This window comes from Branchiostoma belcheri, unplaced genomic scaffold (genome assembly GCF_001625305.1).
Source record: "Branchiostoma belcheri isolate BF01 breed outbred unplaced genomic scaffold, Haploidv18h27 scaffold162, whole genome shotgun sequence".
In the NCBI taxonomy this organism is placed as follows: domain Eukaryota; kingdom Metazoa; phylum Chordata; class Leptocardii; order Amphioxiformes; family Branchiostomatidae; genus Branchiostoma; species Branchiostoma belcheri.
This window is the reverse complement of record NW_017803069.1, coordinates 183,618-202,478: the sequence shown is the minus strand read 5'-3', so window position 1 is coordinate 202,478 and position 18,861 is coordinate 183,618. Positions and strand designations below refer to the sequence as shown.

The window sequence follows — 18,861 nt, the reverse complement described above, 5'->3', positions numbered from 1 at the left end:
TCAGGATAACTCATTGACTGACGTATAGTGTAGTTAGGGATATTGGCCTTCTGGGCATTCTACCTGCGTCAGTGCAAACAGGATAGTTTATCTAAACGGACATTTTCATCGGCAGTCCACTGCATAGAGCTATCGATCTCCTTTCTCTTATGCTTTTTCTTTTACTGTGTGTGTGTCAGAAATTCTCTGTAATTTAATTTGTTGCTTCTAAGATTTGCCCACTTCATATTTTTCTGATTTGGAGAAGAAAAAGAAAAAGAGATTCCTAAAACTTGGATAAAATTTTTCCTGGAACAACAGGAAAGACCTGGTTACCATCCTGTGTGTCTTCGTTCCATATGCCACCACACGGTGTCAGAGGACAAGCTGAATGTTGTATAACAGCTGCCAAACAAGTTGACCTTCTGCCAGCATCCTGTGATAATACCAGTATAAGCCCAGTACAAACAGCTGTAGGTTGTCAGGCCTTAGGCCTAGGAAAAAAATGTTGTGTTTCCTGACTGACCCTAGTAGAAAAACCTGCCTAACCTAGACTTTTTTGAGGTGGACCCCTGCAAGGGACATACATGACTGTGTAAATGATTTTTCAAGCTGATCAACTTTTTCTAGCTCCATGATCTGACACCAGAGTGATAAAATGTTGTACAATTTGTTTTCATTGAAAATAAATTAGTGTCCTCATGCAAGTTTTACTTTGTTAAACTGTGTTGTATAAGTTGGACCCCTATAAAGATATCACTGAAGTCTGAAAAAAAAAGCGAAGATAATCCCTACGTATACCTATCGACCATAATTTTTTCAGGACTGAAACAGGAAATACAACATTTTTTTTCCTAGGCCTAGGGAAGCCCTGTTTAAGTTCTGAAAAAAAAGTAGGGTACTGTAGGTAGGTAAGGGATTTATCTTTTTTCTGTCTTTTTTTTATTTATTACTAATATTAGACTTTGGCAATCTCTTGTGATCTAACAGTATACAATACAGTTTAACAAGGTAAAACTTGCATAACAGGACACTTATAGTTTCAATGTCAATGTTAGAAAAACGATTGTAAAATGTGTCATCACTCAGGTGTCAGATCATGGAGCTAGAAAGAGTTGATCAGGTTGAAAAATTTAATATTGCGGGGATCCACAAAAAAAAAAGGCTAGGGTCGGCAGTTTTTTCTAGGGCCAGTCGGGAAACAGGAAACACAACGTTTTTTTTCCTAGGCCCCAGTCAGGTCAGCAGTCCCATCTCTGGGGGCTCCGTGACTCACACTTCTCCACAGGAGCTAAGACTTAACAAACATTTAACGGAAATGTCAAAAGCCATCTTCAGTGGAAACAGATCCCCGTGCCAGAGGCCATCCTGATGTCATAACTAACAAGACAGGAAATCGCCTATATCGGACGTACTTTCAAACTGTTAGTCAGTAAGAGATCATTCTCAATGACATTAGCACATGTAACTATTGTAAGATTTTAGAAATAGAACTCTGATGTTGTTAGTACTTGAATGTAAATATTGTTACAGGAAATGTATATACCGGGTTAGTTACCTTTGCCAGACTGCCAGAAAAGGTGGAGTAGTGTAACAGTGGGGTTCAAGTGCCACCAAATGGCCAGTCCTATATAGCTTCTACTATGCCTTCCTCCAGGGGTATGGGTCCTAGAATTTAGTAAAAAAAAGGAAATAGTTATAGGAGAGTCAGTATGTGAGAGGGTATGCGGGCAAATGACCTCTTTGCTGGCAAAATTCCCCATGTTGATTATTCTCCCTATTGGCTAAATTTTACTTTTTTTTTATCCCGCATTGTCCACCGTACCTGGATCTTTTAGCCTGGTGGTTAGTGCATAGGCTTCGTGTGCTGGTGGTGCAGGTTTTTGTTCGACTGTTTCACAGTCTGCAGATTTAATCTGTCCTCTAGGATACAGGAGTTTTCTTTTACACAACCAAGATTTCTCACCTAAGTGCTGATGTTTCGGTGTCTATCAGACACCTTCCTCAGCGCTTCTGACTAGAGTTCTGCTTCTCGCCGCTATATGTGGCCAATGTAGGTGGCACTTTTTCAGCGAGACCACATTTCGTAAACCTGATAACCTGATAGACACCTAAAGGTTAGCACTTAGGTGAGAAATCTTGTAATTGGTAGTGTAAAATAAAACTCCTGTATCCTACACTTTACCAACCTGATGAAACTATTTTTGGTTGATATGTTCTCTGTTCCCACTCCAGGTGAGATGGTTACAACAGCAGGTTGTGAAGAGGAGAGTGAAGAGAAGAGTGAAGAGGGTGTACAGCATGAACCCCTGGGAGCACAGGGTTATGGAGAACGCCCCGCAGGTCAACGACCCTGAACCTGCCCAGCCGGACAACCACTGGGATCCGCACTTTAATGACGACAAATGGGACAAGATGTGGTACCTGGTGAGTTATGTCGTTAATGACCACCTAAGGCCGAGGAAAATTAATGTTGTGTTTCCAGTTTTAGTCCTGAAAAAACTAGAGCAGGCAAGTAGGGATTATGAAATAAAGACTAAACTTTTCTTCCAACACTGGAATAAATTGGGACTTTCCCAAATTTTCGGCTGACTCCTTCAACCTTGTTCACGGAATGGACTCATCTACTCTTGGAACATGACGTCAGAGAGACATGGGCGTAGTACTGGGTCATACATGTACGTGCCAGATGTGTCGAAAATTTGGGGTAACTCCCAGTTCATTCCAGTGTTGGAAGGAAAGTTTAGTCTTTATTTCATAATGATTTGTACCAACACAGATGAACTTTCATGCTATTAGTAGAGATTATGTTTTTCATTTTTTTTTATAGATTTTGGCAAAAATGATTCAACAAATAAAGATTACTAAAATGCATCAGGATTCAGGACCTGTTTGCTTGTGGACAAATATTTCACCTCATTTACTGAAGAAAAAATTCCTTCTGAAAATGCATTGAATGGACTTTTCAGACTTCAGAGGGTTTGAAATTCAGATGTCAGATTGAAAATTTTATAGCTCACCATCGGTCGATCAAAAAAAGGCTAGGTCAGCAGATTTTAGAATTATGCAGATAGTCTAGTGAACCATAGAGTACACTTACAGGTGCCAAACTAATTCCACTTTTGAATTCCCCAATACCCTTGAGATACAATGCTTTTGCTACCAGCAAGAGGACATATCTTTGCCAAAAATAAATTTCCTGCGTCACACGATTATCAGAGCACACTACTTCACAGAGAGTCGTGGTCATAAGAGGGATGCCACCGCTAAAAATATAATATTGTACAAACAGGACATTCTACATTGAGTGTACCTGACATGGTGCAAGCTTCTTGGGAACTAGAAACAATAAACAAGAAGCTCTTAAAACTGCCAAATGAGGAAAAAAACTGGCAAAAAAATAAGGCATTGCATCTGTAGTGCTACTGGCACTACTGCACATAGCATATGCATGATGCAGCATTGTGGAAATTCAATGTGTTTAGGCTTACATGTAGCTAGGAAAAAAAACGTTGTGTTTCCTGGTTTGCGACCGTCCCTAGAAAAAACTGCCGACCCTAGCCTTTTTTGGGTGTACCCCTGCAAGGGGCACAAATTTTTCAAGCTGATCGACAGATTTCTAGCTTCATGATCTGACCCCTGAATGGTGAAAATTGTACAATCAGTTGGATCATTAGAAATCACCAAAGTCTAAAAAAAAAGAAGAAAAAAAAGGTAATCCCTACCTACCGACCCAAATTTTTTTCAGGACTGAAACAGGAAACACAACTTTTTTTTCCCTGGCCCTAGGCTTTTTATGTGACACACCACATTCTGCCACACTTAGATCAACTCAGCAAGGGTGTGCTGCACTGTAAGAGCCACTACAGGGTACTTGTGAGAAAGTCAGCACTTCATCTATTCTCTTCAAACAACGATACAGTTCACGCATGTTAGTTACGTCAACTCTAACATTAGAAAGACCATCCCAGTTTTTTTATTTATTGATCGAAATTGACAATACGGTACAACCCAGTTTACACCCTAATTTTACCAGCAAACAGTCCTTGTTTTTCTTGGTTTCACAACTTTTAGTGCTCAGGATTTGGAAGCTTATTGGATGAAGTCTCAAAGAAATTGCACACAAATTAGGATCACAGATTATTTATGAGACATGGTAAGATACATTGTACATGTTGTGTATGGACCCAAGTATATATCAGTAGTGGAATAAATGTTCTATTATGAATCTATGGAATTGCTTAAAACATTCAATATTCACAATATGGTGTATAACTGTGTATAATACAACTTAAATGTGCCTAAATCTGTACATGTTTGTTTGCTGACTAGTGAAATACTTCTCAGTATTTCGTCACTTTTAAGTGTTGACACTTGAGAATGCAGGTTGTATTTATAGAGCCTCACAATTTACAAGTGCATATTTGAGGGCATGTTGAACAAGTAGGGATGTTTGTCTTGGAATACTGACACCTACTTCACAGCAGTGCACAGATTACCAAGTGGCAGAATCTGGCATCTTCTATACTGCCTGCACTTCCTCAAATTATCACAAGGTGGCACTGTTACTGGCAAACCTGGGTTTTGCAAACTTCATTTTGAAAGACCATAGAGTTAGAATACAATCATACAACCTCCTTGGTAAGACGTGTTGCTAGCTTAGCAAAAGCATTTCAGTTAAGGTACTTCAAGGATATAATGACATGATTGCTTGCATGCTAGTCCAATGTTATTTGAAAAAGAGGGCAACATCATTTGCAGTATTCTACAGGTTTTCTGACTTTAATCTTTCAATTTACGTATCTTTCAAGATAAACCTGAAGATATAACTTGTTGTCATTCAGCACTGGGCAAATGTGTGGCAACGTAATTTATGGAGGCCGACACTTGACGATGCCAAATGCCAATGTTTTCTTCACTTTGCAGTGCAAAGTTTTGACTATTGAAGATTTCAGGTGGTTTAGAACAAAAAGGGGAATGTGACATGATTTCTTTTAGTAAGTCTGGAACTGGTTGCAGATGTTCAGTTTTTTTGGATTTGAACCTAAACATTTTTACAAGTCTGGAACTAGTTCCAGCAAACTGGTACACAGTACTTAATGCTATCCTGAACCACCTGTTGTTCCCCCCAGCATTGTGACCGCCCCGGCTTCGCCTGCCAGTCTTCAGACATGAATGTGGAGGCAGCCTGGAAGAAGGGGTACACGGGGAAGGGGGTCGTGGTCTCGATTCTCGACGACGGGATTGAAACTGACCATCCCGACCTGGCTGGGAACTATGTAAGTCTTTTTCTTTCCCTTTTTTTATGCATATGATGGCATCAACTGATACAGTAACTACACAGTCATTTATTATGTTATAAGTTCAAATCACGATATTGTTCAACAGTGAGTGAACCTAATATTGTTAGCCTCTACTAGCTTTCAGAAGTGGCTGGAAAGAGAAGAAATTGGCCAAAATACAGAAGACAGACAGATACATGCCAGGGAAGTTGGTCTCTTGAAGGAGCACATTTGACTTTTTAAAAGCGGATCAACTCCGGTGGCATGACATTATCTCTCTATTTGGCCAATTTCTATGCTTTCTATCTGAAGCATTGTAGAGGCTAGACATATTCTTGCTAGTCATATTTGGTCTTTTCTCCGTAAAGTTTTGTATGCTTCTTGTTTTAATAGCTTGTACCATCTTTATTTTAGATTTTACGTAGCTAGCCTCTTTGTCATTTAATTGTTACAGTAGCATATTTGACAGACTGATTTCATAGTCACTATTAGCCCGACTGACTATATATGACAGACTGACAAAAACCGTGACTTCCCTTCAACTTACTGACTAACTGACTGACTAACAAATGCCCTGACTGACGTATGACCTGACAGGACCCGAGGGCCAGTTATAACGTAATCACCCACAGCCCTGATCCAACCCCACCTTACGACCTCATCAACTCCTGCAAGTAAGACCACAGGATGTCTGAACAGTACTAACTTGTACCCAGTGTTCTAGCCAGCCTGAAATCTTTTTCCGCCCTCTCAATTTTGTTTGACATAACATCATGTTGAGCACCAGGTGTAACAATTCTGGGGCTAGGGACATGATCCCTTGGGAAAATTTTAAAATCTTGACCATCTTCAAAAGGTATTTTTTTGCAACGTGAGGGGAAAATTTTGCTGAAAAGTAAGCTTTCCATATCTTTACATGCTGATTTTCATCTATCATTGACAAAGATAATGGATTGGATAAAATTTGTGTACGTCGTGAGCGGCAAAATTTCATCAAATGATGGAAAGACGGATGCTGGCTAGAACACTGTTTGCCATAGAATTAGATTCTCTTAGAATTGGATATACCGGTATTTCTATTACTAGGTAGTATTACATGTAAGTGAAAGTCTAGAGCAGTTTGCTAATATTGTAGGCATTGCTACAACCACAGACAAACTGCACGGTGTTTTGAAAAACTGGCACAATTCCTTTTCGCCCCACCAACACAAAATCTAGTTGGAAATAATAGATGAAAGAAGCCAGCAAGACAATTGTACGATGCAGCATGTCTGTGATTCAACAGTACTGTTCTGTAGTATTGTAGATGTTAGGCATTTTCCTTTATTCTGTAGGATCCAGATGCTAGTAGCGACATTAATGGTGGTACCCTGGACCCAACCCCCAGATATGAGTATACCAATGAGAATAGGTAAAAATAGATTTCTATCTCCATCACTTGAATATACAGGGAGCTGTATAATGAACTTTTGCCCAATAATTAGTTCTTTTGTGCTTTTCATGTGCTAGCTAAACTTGTAATTGACAAAATGCTTGTCTGTAATATTTATCTTTTTTACTGTGCGTGTTCATTTTGTATACTTTGCATCTGGAATTCATGGAGGAACATACATGTATATACACTTTGGGAGAACATGTTAAAAATAAAAAAAATGTACTTTGCAAGTTAGTATTTTCTGCCAGTGTGGTGATATTTGGCAGTATCTTTTACGTCATACATGTAGATGCCAATACACTGCTAGACATACATGTTGTACATGTTGTATTGTAATACATGAACATGCATCTTTTAAAGTTCCAAAGCAGAAAACAAGTTCTCCTTTCTGCTATCTATTTTTGACTTGTACTACAATATACATGTACAATATAGTTCATGACGTGTGTATATAAATAAACTTGAAACTTATACAATCATGCACACCTGATTCAGACTAATATAGACTTTTTCTGTCAGACATGGTACCAGGTGTGCAGGGGAGGTGGCAGCAATGGGAAACAACTCCTTCTGTAGTGTTGGTGTGGCCTACAAGGCAAGAATAGGTGGTAAGGCAACTCCTCAGTTAGCATCACATGCAAAGAGAACTACTATAAGCGGATTAAGACTGTTTTAATGGAATTTCCAGAAGATAGGACCAATAAAATTCAGAGAATATTTCTTTAGGATAGTTGGAAAGTACATCATAAAATTAATCCAACTTCCTAAAGCAGTAAGAAAATTCCAATATTGTAGCCAGCCTAAAATTTATTTCTGTCATCTCAATTTTGTCTTTGTGTAACATCATGTTCATTGCCAAAGGCGGGACAATCCAAGGGGGGTCCTGGGGATCAAAAGTTTTGAATCTGGACCCTCTGAAACACTCCATGTACGTCTGCATTTTGAGGGGCAAATTTTGCTGGCAGACTATTTATTAAGCTTAGTTTGATGATATCTCTTTTCATGTATCTACATGCTGATTTTGATCTATCAAAGATGACGGACTAGGCAAATTTTTTGTCTATCATATTGAGCAGCAAAATTCCATCAAATGATAGAAAGACGGATACTGACTTGAACATTAGAAAGTTGAGTTCCCAAGTTGTTCTGCCTTGCAGGAGTGCGGATGTTGGATGGAGATGTGACAGACTCGGTGGAGGCGGCCTCCCTCGGTCTGAACCCGCAGCACATCATGATCTACAGTGCCTCCTGGGGACCTGATGACGATGGGAAAACCGTGGACGGGCCCGCCAATCTGGCCACAAAAACCTTCGCACAAGGGGCGGAAAGGGTCAGCAAACTCTGTTATGTACAATTTTTTTGTGGCATCACATGGCACAATGGTAGAAGCGTTCGTCTCAGAACCAAAAGGTCCAGGTTTCGATCCCCCGACATGCCCAATGTTATGCCCGATGTTAGACCAACGTGACTGGTTGAAAGCTCTAGGTGAGAGAACTTTTTGTGTTGGATCTAAAGTTTTAACTCTAAACATGTAACAGTACTACACATGTAACACATGAACTTTCATGATAGTGATTTCGATGTTGTGCCTTAACACTACTTTCTATACCAGGGTAGAGACGGGCTGGGCTCCATCTTCGTTTGGGCATCAGGCAATGGAGGCCGTACATACGACAGCTGTGGCTGTGACGGTTACACCAACAGTATCTACACGATATCTGTAAGCAGCGCATCAGAACAGGGCAAGGTGCCGTGGTACCTGGAACCCTGCGCCTCAACACTGGCCACAACCTACAGCAGTGGAGCTCCACACGAGAGGAAAGTGGTAAGTCTTACGGAAGGTTTAAGTCTCTCTTGTGTGGCCCCGTGTGACGTAATGGTAGAGCATTTATCACGGAACCCACGCGTCCTGGGTTTGATTCCACCTATATGCACCAACGTCGTACCCTTGGGAAAGGCACTTATCACGAATTTTCTCACTTCACTCAGGTGTAAATGAGTACTAACTAGCTTCAGTTAGGGACGTCCCTTGGATAGAACGTTAAATGGAGGTCCAGTGTATGGGAGAGCCACACCCCACGCACATTAAAGAACCCACCACACTTATCAAAAAGAGTAGGCCGAATGGCAGCCACTCCAGATCCGATAATTTTAATCTCCAGACCTCATAATTCAGCCCACCCAATACAATACAATACAATACAATATAAATTTGATACGAATTGAATTTGAGTCAAAGTTGACTAACAACCATGGCCAGGACAATTTGCAAACATCAGTTAACCACCAGACAACCATAGCCAAACCTCCCATCAACATTCGAATGCTTATTATATTTAAACATTTTGAAACGACCTTGCTCCCGACCTACTCCTAACCATAGTTTGGGGAAGTTTGACTAGTGTTCGGCAGGCTATATTCAGCTATGTGTGACAGTGGCTTTACTCTAACTCCCCATTTTTCCCCTCTGTTCCTCCATAGATCACCACAGACTTGAGGAAAGGCTGTACAGAGTCGCACACAGGGACATCTGCCTCTGCACCAATGGCTGCTGGGATATGTGCTCTAGCGCTGGAGGCAAAGTAAGTTTTAATCCATAGTATAAAATCTATTTCCCTATTACTTACAGTCTTAAAAGGACTGTAAAAAAACTCCTAATTCAACTAGACAAACCTTCCATTGAAATGCAAAGTACTGGTTCTTTTACATGTATCTCTACTATAAACGAAAAGCAAGACGTTGAATTGGTTTAAATATTGTTACTTTTATTTCATATCTGTTAACTGTGTCTGTTAATCATGATTGTTTTTTTGTGACATGAACTTATCCCAGTATGGTTAAAATGTGCAACAAGATGCGTTCAAGATGGCGGACTCCAGACTCGAGAGAATTTGGACCGTTCTCGTAGATAGACATTAGACAAATCAGAAAAAAATGAAGCGGGCGAATCCGTGAACCATCAAATTGAATTGTTGTGTCCTTGGTGCTACATGTAAGCCCTGGAATGTGGTGAAGAAGAAGAAATTCCTTTCTAATGAATATGTTTGTTCCTGCAGCCCCATGCTGACATGGAGAGACATGCAGTACATCGTGGTGATGGCAGCCAACCCCGTCCCTCTGGACAAGGACTCGGAGTCGTACCCACGAGACCCACGCAAGGAGAGCGACTTCGTGACCAACGGCGCCGGGCTGCGCGTCAGCCACAACTTCGGCTTTGGCCTGATGGACGCGGGGAAGATGGTGGAGCTGGCGGAAAGCTGGAGGAAAGTTCCAGAACAACACGTGTGTGAGGAACAACCAAGTTCACAGCAAAGGTACATGTAACATGATGCATGTGCCAGAAACTTACTTGTAAACTTGCTTACAGGCATCCAATGCAAAAATGGAACATTTTGAATAAGGAAAGCTGTATCATATTGACACAAACTGTCCAACATTAGCACTTTTGCCTCTGAGTTATTTCATATTTAAGGCATTTAGAACTGTGCAGAAGCAAGCCCCCAAGATGAGTCCTTTGTTTCCTGCATTGGGTGGTACCCCAAAAATGAGCCAAGGATCTTAGCAGTAGCCGTTTTGTGTCACAATTTTCAGCATTTTTGATCAACGAATGTCTATATACATGTATATCAGGATAGTGTTGTTTCATTTTAGCATCATGTAGACATTTGACTTAAAATATTGACTTAAATTTAAAAAATTCTGGTTTTCATGGCCTAAAAACTGCATTGGGTACCTTTAAAGCTTTTTGGTAATGGTAAACTAAGAAAACTGTCTAACAGGTAATAATAGTATCTACTACATTATGTTTTATGAAATTTTTTATGAAAGTTTTTCATAATGTTCTGGAGCATTTTTCGTTGGAAGAAGGTAGGAAAATTTCGTACAGTCCCTATTTCTTACTGAACATGTTTTCCTCCAAGGGCGATAACCAAGGGTCAGATGATCGTGGACACCAAGACCACGGGCGGATGTAATGGGACTGACCGCCATGTGAGGTTCCTGGAGCACGTGGTGGTACAGATGACCCTGGACCACCCCTGCAGGGGTGACCTGTCCATACACATCACATCACCCGCAGGGACGCGGTCAACACTGCTGCCGCAGAGGCAGTTTGACTCATCATCAGATGTAAGACATTTTGTTGTATATTAGGCCACACCAATTTAATTCTATGGATGACATCCTCTGAAGACCTTCAAATTAGTGCACGTGGGCGAATAAAAAAAATGCTACTAAACGACAGGAATACAAAGCTGGTATTGTGAATTTGCGGGAGTACTTAGCGACGTATACGACAAGCCGGCACATTTTTGCGGAATTTATGAATCGGCACTGTACGTATGTACTGAGTTCTTGAGTTGTGGAGCTTTGGTAGCCTGGGTGGCATCCTCCAGAGTTACCACAGGCTCCGTATTGTCGCTAACTACCATGGACTACCCAAGCCTAGAGCCAGACCAGAGCCTTGGTGGACGTGACTTTTTTTTTTTGAGAACAGGCGAAAATCAATGTGCGCGTACATGGTACCATGAAGTGTGGTGTGAAATGAATGTTTATCCATCTCTTGTGTACAGGGTCTAAAGGACTGGTCTTTCATGACAACTCACTGCTGGGGAGAACAACCATATGGAGACTGGGTTCTGGAAGTTAGAGACCTGGGGAGGACAAACTGCCAAAGATACGGCCTTCGCTCTGTACTGCGTAAGTTTCCAATGTCATCCTCCCCCTTGCATCTGTGTGCAGCTCACATTTTTGTATCGAGTTTGCCCCGTGCAAAGCCACATGTGCCACGTCTAGGCACTGGCCTAACACTCACTGAAGCAGTCTGACAGTCTGTTTCTTAGTGTCTTTTAGGGGAGGGGGAGTGTACACACAGTTGATAAATGCATATGAAACCTCAGCAATTTAAAGGCATTAGTACAATGTATCTGGAAAGGTAATTGATTTTTCTTGTTCCCATATTTTTATGTTAACTGAAGGAAAACATTTTGTTTTGCTCTGTTTCCTCTTCTTCTTCTCCTCCAAACCAATAAGGTCAATGACCTGAACCAGACATCTGTCACCATGGTAGCTAGTGTTGGGCTACATCATGTTGCAATTTTATAGCAGGAGGGATTTACACTCCTGTCTGACCGTATGAACAGAGCAGACCATATGAGAAGGTGAACATTATGCATTTGCTAAATGCAAATGTTATCCTTCTACAATGTAGTTGTGTATTTTTTCACTAAGATGTGTAGGTACACTACTTCCTACATAGTGCCAGTAGGAAGCTTGTAAGCTAACAGGAGTGTAAATGTTCCAAAGCTGTAATGTTGTGATGTTCCCCGCCAGCTGTTCTGAGGAAGTGGAAGCTGATTCTGTACGGCACTGAGGAACATCCGCTGTACAAACGGGACGAGGAGTCCAGGATTCACACACCTCAGACTCGGGAGGAGCCTACTGATGAAGGTAACTGAGTGTTCTTTTAGCTTCTCATCAACAGTTGTATGTTGATCATCAAAATCGGTGTGTAGAGGTATGCAAAGAGCTGTCATTTAACTAAGCTTAGTCTGCTACTCAAAATGCAGTAAATAGTTTTTCAAGAGGTCAACATTTACAATTTTGGCACTTGATATGATGTTATGTCTAACAAAATTGAGATGACCGAAAAAAAATTAGGCTGGATAGAATACTGTGCAAGTCACAAAGTACATAATATAAAATTGTATTGCACAACAATTGTACAGGGTGCAAGGTATCGGCATCTACTAGACTGAGTGCATAACTACGCTTCCATAAAGGCTAACCTAACTAATACAGAGTGTATGGCTAGTATGGAATAACTTTTACAATCATTGGAGGAATTTCTCCTTGTCTAATGATACAGTCATGTAACTTCATGAAACATTGTGGATTATCATTTAGGTCTCATCTAGTAACTGGATATGTGTTTTGTGACTACAGACGACTGTGAGGACGGGTACTTCTATGACCACAAACACCACCACTGTCGCCACTGTGATAGTTCCTGTGCCACCTGCCATGGCAGACGGGACACCCAGTGTCTGTCCTGTCACGAAGGCTTCTACTTAGTACAGGACGAGGGAACATGTGAGGAGGAATGTGGACAGGGCTATTACAAGGATGAGGGTAGGAGACAGTTGGCATCCAATGCAATTTCAGGGCAGCAAAACTGGATTGAATTTCTCAAAGTCAATTTTCTGGTCAATCTTTTAATGTAGTAAGTTGAAACAGGTGTTGCTGCAGCTATAGAATAACATACATGTAGCTGCTATAGTGCAATGCGCACCAGTCAGAATTGCCCCGAGGAAGGTGACAGGTGGTCACCGAAACGTCAGCCGTGAAAAGAACACTAAATGTCTTGGTTGTGTAAAAAGAGTCTCTTTAGGCCTAGGAAAAAAATGTTGTGTTTCCTGTTTCAGTGTTGGAAAAATTAGGGTCTGAAAGTGGGGATTTTCTTTTTTTTCTCCTTTTTTTATTAGTCTTTGACAATCTCCAGTGATCCAACTTGTGGTCCAACATAATACATGTACATGTATATACAATACATTAACAAAGTAAAACTTGCATGAGGACACTAATATGCCAATGTTGGAAAACAGCTACTGATTGTACAACGTTTCATCACTCTGGTTTCAGTGCAATCTAAAAAAGATTGATCAGCTTGAAATATGCAGGGGACCACCCAAAAAAAGGCTTAGGTCGGCAGTTTTTTCTAGGGGAGTCAGGAAACTGGAAACACACTCAGCATTTTTTTCCTAGACCTTACTCAAGTTTGAATGTGTGCTACATATAAGTCTTGATATCTTGCAGAACAGAGAAAGTGTCTGGACTGCTTTGCGGACTGCCTGACGTGTGAGGGGAGCGCGGACCGCTGCACCAGCTGTGATGAGGAGGACGGATTGAAGCTGTTTGAGAACACGTGCGTGGCGCAGTGCGCGGAGGGACGGTACATGGACGAACACGACGTGTGTCAGGACTGTCACGAGTCCTGTGAAACATGCACAGGTGAGAAACAGTCAAGGACTAGCAGGCTGTGTGTGGAATTCACTTCCAGTCTTGTTTTTTTTTTCTGTTAGTGCTAAATAAATGTGAACACTTTCAAGATTGCAGTTAACTTATACGGAGTGCTTTTCAACTCCTCTTACAAATGTACATGTAGATCTACATTTTTTTTGTATCATGGTAACGTAACGTTAAAACTGAAATATGTAAATCAGAAAATCTTTGTTATTGTACTTTTACATGTACTTTTAAACATATTTGTGCAATATATGTATCTTACATATCTGATATTTATGGTTGGTTCTAAATCAACCCACGCGAGGTACATGTACACTAAGTCTTACATGTACATGTAGTTTGAGGTGCCACCACAAACTACATTGTACCAGAATGTACAGATTTTAAACACACTTGTAAGACATCACATTTCGGCAGCTCTACTTACTCCATGGCACTTTCTTGTACATGGAGTAACTTTGATTCAACTAACTTTGTAAAAGAGACTTTCCAGAAATTTACTTTCTGTGTTGTCCTAATGTTACATAATGCAGCTTTAACCATTTAATGGCTCTGTGTGTTGTTTCAGGTCCTGATGCCACCGACTGTGTGACCTGTGCAGATGAGGACCTCCTCCAGGAGTCCCAGTGTGTGGAGACTTGTTCCTCTGGCTTCTTCAAACAGCACTATGAATGTCTCAAGTCAGTCAGTTTCTTACATTTGCCTCTTTTTACACCAACAAGTGGTTTCAGCTGATGTTTCGGTGATCTTCTGTCACTTTCCTCAGGGCAATTCTGACTGGTTGAACTTACACAGCACAGTTGTCTCTGCTTGTGCATGTACATGGACATGTAAATGCATTCCAAAATACAGTTACAGGGAATGGTATCTAATGGTATCACATTTGGGACCCCATTCATTAATATGTCTAAAAAGAGTCTTTTATTCAGTGACTTAAAACCTTATTAAACTATTGACGTAATGGAATGTGACTTTCTTTCTTTCCTTGTGACTGTGACTTTTGAGAGAAGTTGAAAAGTGATTCATGTAATCACATTTTTTTTATAAGATTGATGGAAAAATGTTTTGTGCACCCAATGTTTAAGGTTGGGTGCACCAGTGCACTTATTCCCAAAAATTAATTTCGATTCCTGTTCTATGTCATTGTCACACTTCAGGTGCCATGCCACCTGCGCATCTTGCTCAGGGCCGAGAGACGACCAGTGCCTCACCTGCTCAGGACACCTGCAGCTGGATGACGACACCAGCAGGTGCATCACCTTGTGTGAAGATGGTGAGTTTTCTTGGTATTTTCTATTATAGATTTCTATACTGTGTATTACTAACCTTTATGCCAGTGTCATCAGAATACATTCACAGCTCTTTCCATAGTTACAAAATGTATGTTTACCAAAGGAATTTGCTCCCATGCAGACTGTTTCCTCTACTTCTTATTCTTCAAACCAATAAGGTCAATGACCTGAACCAAAGGTCTGTCACCATGGTAACCGGTGTTGCAACATCATGTTGCAATTTTATAGCAGGAGGGATTTAGACTCCTATCTGATCATATGGATGTTTTTGAATAATAACAGCAAACCATGTGCGAAGATAAACATTATGCATTTTGCTTTGCAAATGTTTCCTTTCAAACATTAGTTATGTTCTGCACCTGTGTACAGGTGAGTATGGAACAGAGGAGGGCAGGTGTGAGGAGTGTAACACCATCTGCAAGAAGTGCAACGGCTCACGAGCTGACCAGTGCTTGGAGTGTCATCACGACAAGTGAGAAACATCTTTTAATCATTATATTCAATTTAAGCCACACCAAATTGTTTCAGTCTTTGGTTCTCGAACATTTTAAGTTCAAACTATAGCAAGTAGACATCGTAGAATCAGAGTGCTAAGACTTGAATATGTCAAACACTAGATGTCTTTCTGGCTACAGAGTAGTACAAAATGTAGTTTCACTAGTTTGGCCATTGAGCAGAAGAGTAGAAGCAGTTCTAAAGCACTGTTACCACTTTCCAAGGGAGTATCATTCAGCACCAGGGACAGTGACATAAAACTAAGTGCACCAAGGCATCAACCTGGTTCTCAAGCTTTGTTTCATTGGGGTTTTCCAGAGACCTGAACCTAAACCTCTTGAGTTAAATCTGGACTAGTGCTGAATCCTTGCTCCCCCCCCCCCGGTACATGTACCTGTATGACACGTCGTGTGGAGTACTGTGGGAACAGACATTACCCTGAGAACTAGTAACAATACTTACAGTGCTGAATCCTTGCTGTAGGTACCTATATGACACGACATGTGTGGAGTACTGTGGGAACAGACATTACCCTGAGAACCAGTAACAATACTTACAGTGCTGAATCCTTGCTGTAGGTACCTGTATGACACGACGTGTGTGGAGTACTGTGGGAACAGACATTACCCTGAGAACCAGTAACAATACTTACAGTGTTGAATCCTTGCTGTAGGTACCTGTATGACACGACATGTGTGGAGTACTGTGGGTCCAACAGACATTACCCTGAGAACCAGTAACAATACTTACATGTACAGTGTTGAATCCTTGCTGTAGGTACCTGTATGACACGACGTGCACAGTACTGTGGGAACAGACATTACCCTGAGAACCAGTAACAATACTTACAGTGCTGAATCCTTGCTGTAGGTACCTGTATGACACGACGTGTACAGTACTATGGGAACAGACATTACCCTGAGAACCAGTAACAATACTTACAGTGCTGAATCCTTGCTGTAGGTACCTATATGACACGACATGTGTGGAGTACTGTGGGAACAGGCATTACCCTGAGAACGGGGAGTGCCATCCCTGCCACCCCTCCTGTCTGGGCTGCATCGGGGGAGAGATCAACCAGTGCAACCAGTGTAACCAAGGTCAGTGGACAACCAGTAACAATCCTTAGTAACAGGAAGAATTTTAAACCAATACACACGACTTACAGTAACTGTTATAAAGCATAGAAACTTTCAGAGGGCATCCACCATTTTTCTTCAGTGTAGTTTGAAGCGTCTTGGAAGAAAAGTCACATAGAGTGAATGTTCATCTGTACATTGTATGTACATGTTAGTCAACTTATAAGAACTGTTACTACTTGACATTGTATAACAGTTTACAATGTTCAGAATGTTACTAACTGTGACTAGGCAGCATTTTCAAATGAAGTACATGTAGTATGCTTAGAAGTTGTGTCTTGTAATATTTAGATTATGAAAAGTGAATGTTCATGTCAGTCATGTGTACATGTTTTTGAATATTCTGTCAGCTTTTAGGAAGATAGTAATAACAGTTGTGTGCAGCATTTTCAAATGAAGCTGGTATGCTTACAAATTGTGTCTTTTAATATGTAGATTATGAAGGAGAGGACCACTTCTTGTACCAGGGCACCTGCCATGTGGTGTGTCCCCCCGGGCTGTTTGGAGACAAGACAGACCAGGTGTGTAAGGCGTGTGCTCCCGGGTGTATCGCCTGTGACGGTCCCGCTGACGACCAGTGTACGCTGTGCGAGGAAGAGAAAACTCCGACAGACGGACGGTGTCAGAGCGAAGGCAGCCAGGCACAGGAGGAGGAATGTGCAGAGGGGTGCCACTCTTGTGAAGAAGGTTGGAAAATCATACTACATGTACATGTACACATGCCAGGCACACTACTTGGAATTGCATAACAGCAGCTGTACTTCAGTGGATCAAATTTTTGTTGTTTGGGCCAATCCCCCCAAAAATGTATCTACATGTACACTTTAAGCATATTAGTCACACTAAATTCTTTCAAATACTGGGAATATTTAAGGAATTTGTATGAGATAGTTTCCCTTTGGCCTAGGAAAAAAATGTTGTGTTTCCTGTTTTCCAACTAGTACTGACTCTGGCCATTTTTTGTGTGAATCCCAGCAAGTACATATAGTTTTTGAGCTGATCGACCTTTTCTAGCAACATTGAAAATATACTTTGAAATTGCAAACAAGTTGGGTCACTAGAGATTGCCGAAATCTAAAAAAAGAAGGGGAAAAAAAAAGAAAATCCCTACCTACCGACCCTTATTTTTTTCTGGACTGAAACAGGAAACACAACATTTTTTTAGGCCTTCACTGAAGTCTATTTCGTATCACAGGCCCTGACGTCTGTGACAGTTGTGATGAGAATTACTACCTGACAGAAGACAGCTGTGTGAGAGGACGGGACTGCCCGTCGTTCACGTACGCTGATGACCAGGAGAGGGAGTGTCGTCCCTGTCAGGAGAACTGCGAGGCGTGCGACGGGCCAAACATCGACGACTGTAACTCCTGCAAGGAGGGGTTCTATAAGGTAAGGCCACACCAATTTAGTTTGTTGGTTCTCGGATTTTCTCAGAAAAAAATATGCACTTTCTTCAAGAGAAAACTTAACCAACCTGCAATTTTGCACACTGAAAAAATCAGACTAGGGGTTCAATGGTGTTGAAGAGCTTTTGTGTTTACTACTGACTCATATTTTTAAAATTGCATGAGAAAATTGTTTGCTAACATGCAATTTTGTATACGTTTACATATCTGTACAATGTATGCCATGGATTTAGATCCAGACTTTTAAGTTGTGTATTTGCAGAAAGTATATACAAACTGCAGAACAATATTGCATATCACTGAAAAAAGGACTTTACCACTGAATTCTGTATAATATCTCATGTTGAAGTCTTCAAATAATATATAATAATATGCTGTTTTTCCAGACCCCCGATGGCTGTGGCACAGGGTGTCCCAACAGGTACTACAAGGATGACACCAACAAGGAGTGTAAGCCCTGTGACTCCAGCTGTTTCACCTGCAGTGGTGCTGCCTCCTTCCACTGTCTCTCATGTGAGGATGGGGCCTTTCTACATGGTAGGGATCGTTATGCCATACCTGGCTGCAATTACGTTCGATATAGGTGTTCCGGCCCATGTGATAACTAGCAGTACGGCCTGGGGTTCTATTTTTCGATCTTACAAGGTTTCAAATGTTCCATAGAATAATTCGAACGCGTTTCGCGTGCACCGAAACTTCGAACACCGAATTCGGATGTTGGAATTGGTGCTGTTACACTTTTTCTTTAGACACATCAAATTTTGGCACATTTCACATTGAACTGTCTGTTTTCTTGGGTGGGAATGACTA

The 18,861-nt window shown here is 41.1% G+C and overlaps 1 protein-coding gene across 1 annotated transcript in view; it reads left to right on the top strand.

The window, feature by feature from the left end:
• LOC109466292 (proprotein convertase subtilisin/kexin type 5) overlaps positions 1-18,861 on the top strand; it is a 45,269-nt gene that overhangs the window by 7,426 nt on the left and 18,982 nt on the right. Inside the window, exons 3-22 of the mRNA XM_019763999.1 lie at positions 2,215-2,406; positions 5,112-5,258; positions 6,596-6,672; positions 7,216-7,304; positions 7,854-8,026; positions 8,309-8,521; positions 9,178-9,278; positions 9,753-10,010; positions 10,617-10,824; positions 11,268-11,394; positions 12,028-12,144; positions 12,640-12,825; positions 13,510-13,704; positions 14,288-14,399; positions 14,877-14,992; positions 15,381-15,483; positions 16,470-16,606; positions 17,081-17,332; positions 17,841-18,034; positions 18,438-18,588. Of these exons, the coding sequence (XP_019619558.1) occupies positions 2,215-2,406; positions 5,112-5,258; positions 6,596-6,672; positions 7,216-7,304; positions 7,854-8,026; positions 8,309-8,521; positions 9,178-9,278; positions 9,753-10,010; positions 10,617-10,824; positions 11,268-11,394; positions 12,028-12,144; positions 12,640-12,825; positions 13,510-13,704; positions 14,288-14,399; positions 14,877-14,992; positions 15,381-15,483; positions 16,470-16,606; positions 17,081-17,332; positions 17,841-18,034; positions 18,438-18,588 (3,148 nt within the window). The remainder of the gene's footprint in view (positions 1-2,214; positions 2,407-5,111; positions 5,259-6,595; positions 6,673-7,215; positions 7,305-7,853; positions 8,027-8,308; positions 8,522-9,177; positions 9,279-9,752; positions 10,011-10,616; positions 10,825-11,267; positions 11,395-12,027; positions 12,145-12,639; positions 12,826-13,509; positions 13,705-14,287; positions 14,400-14,876; positions 14,993-15,380; positions 15,484-16,469; positions 16,607-17,080; positions 17,333-17,840; positions 18,035-18,437; positions 18,589-18,861) is intronic.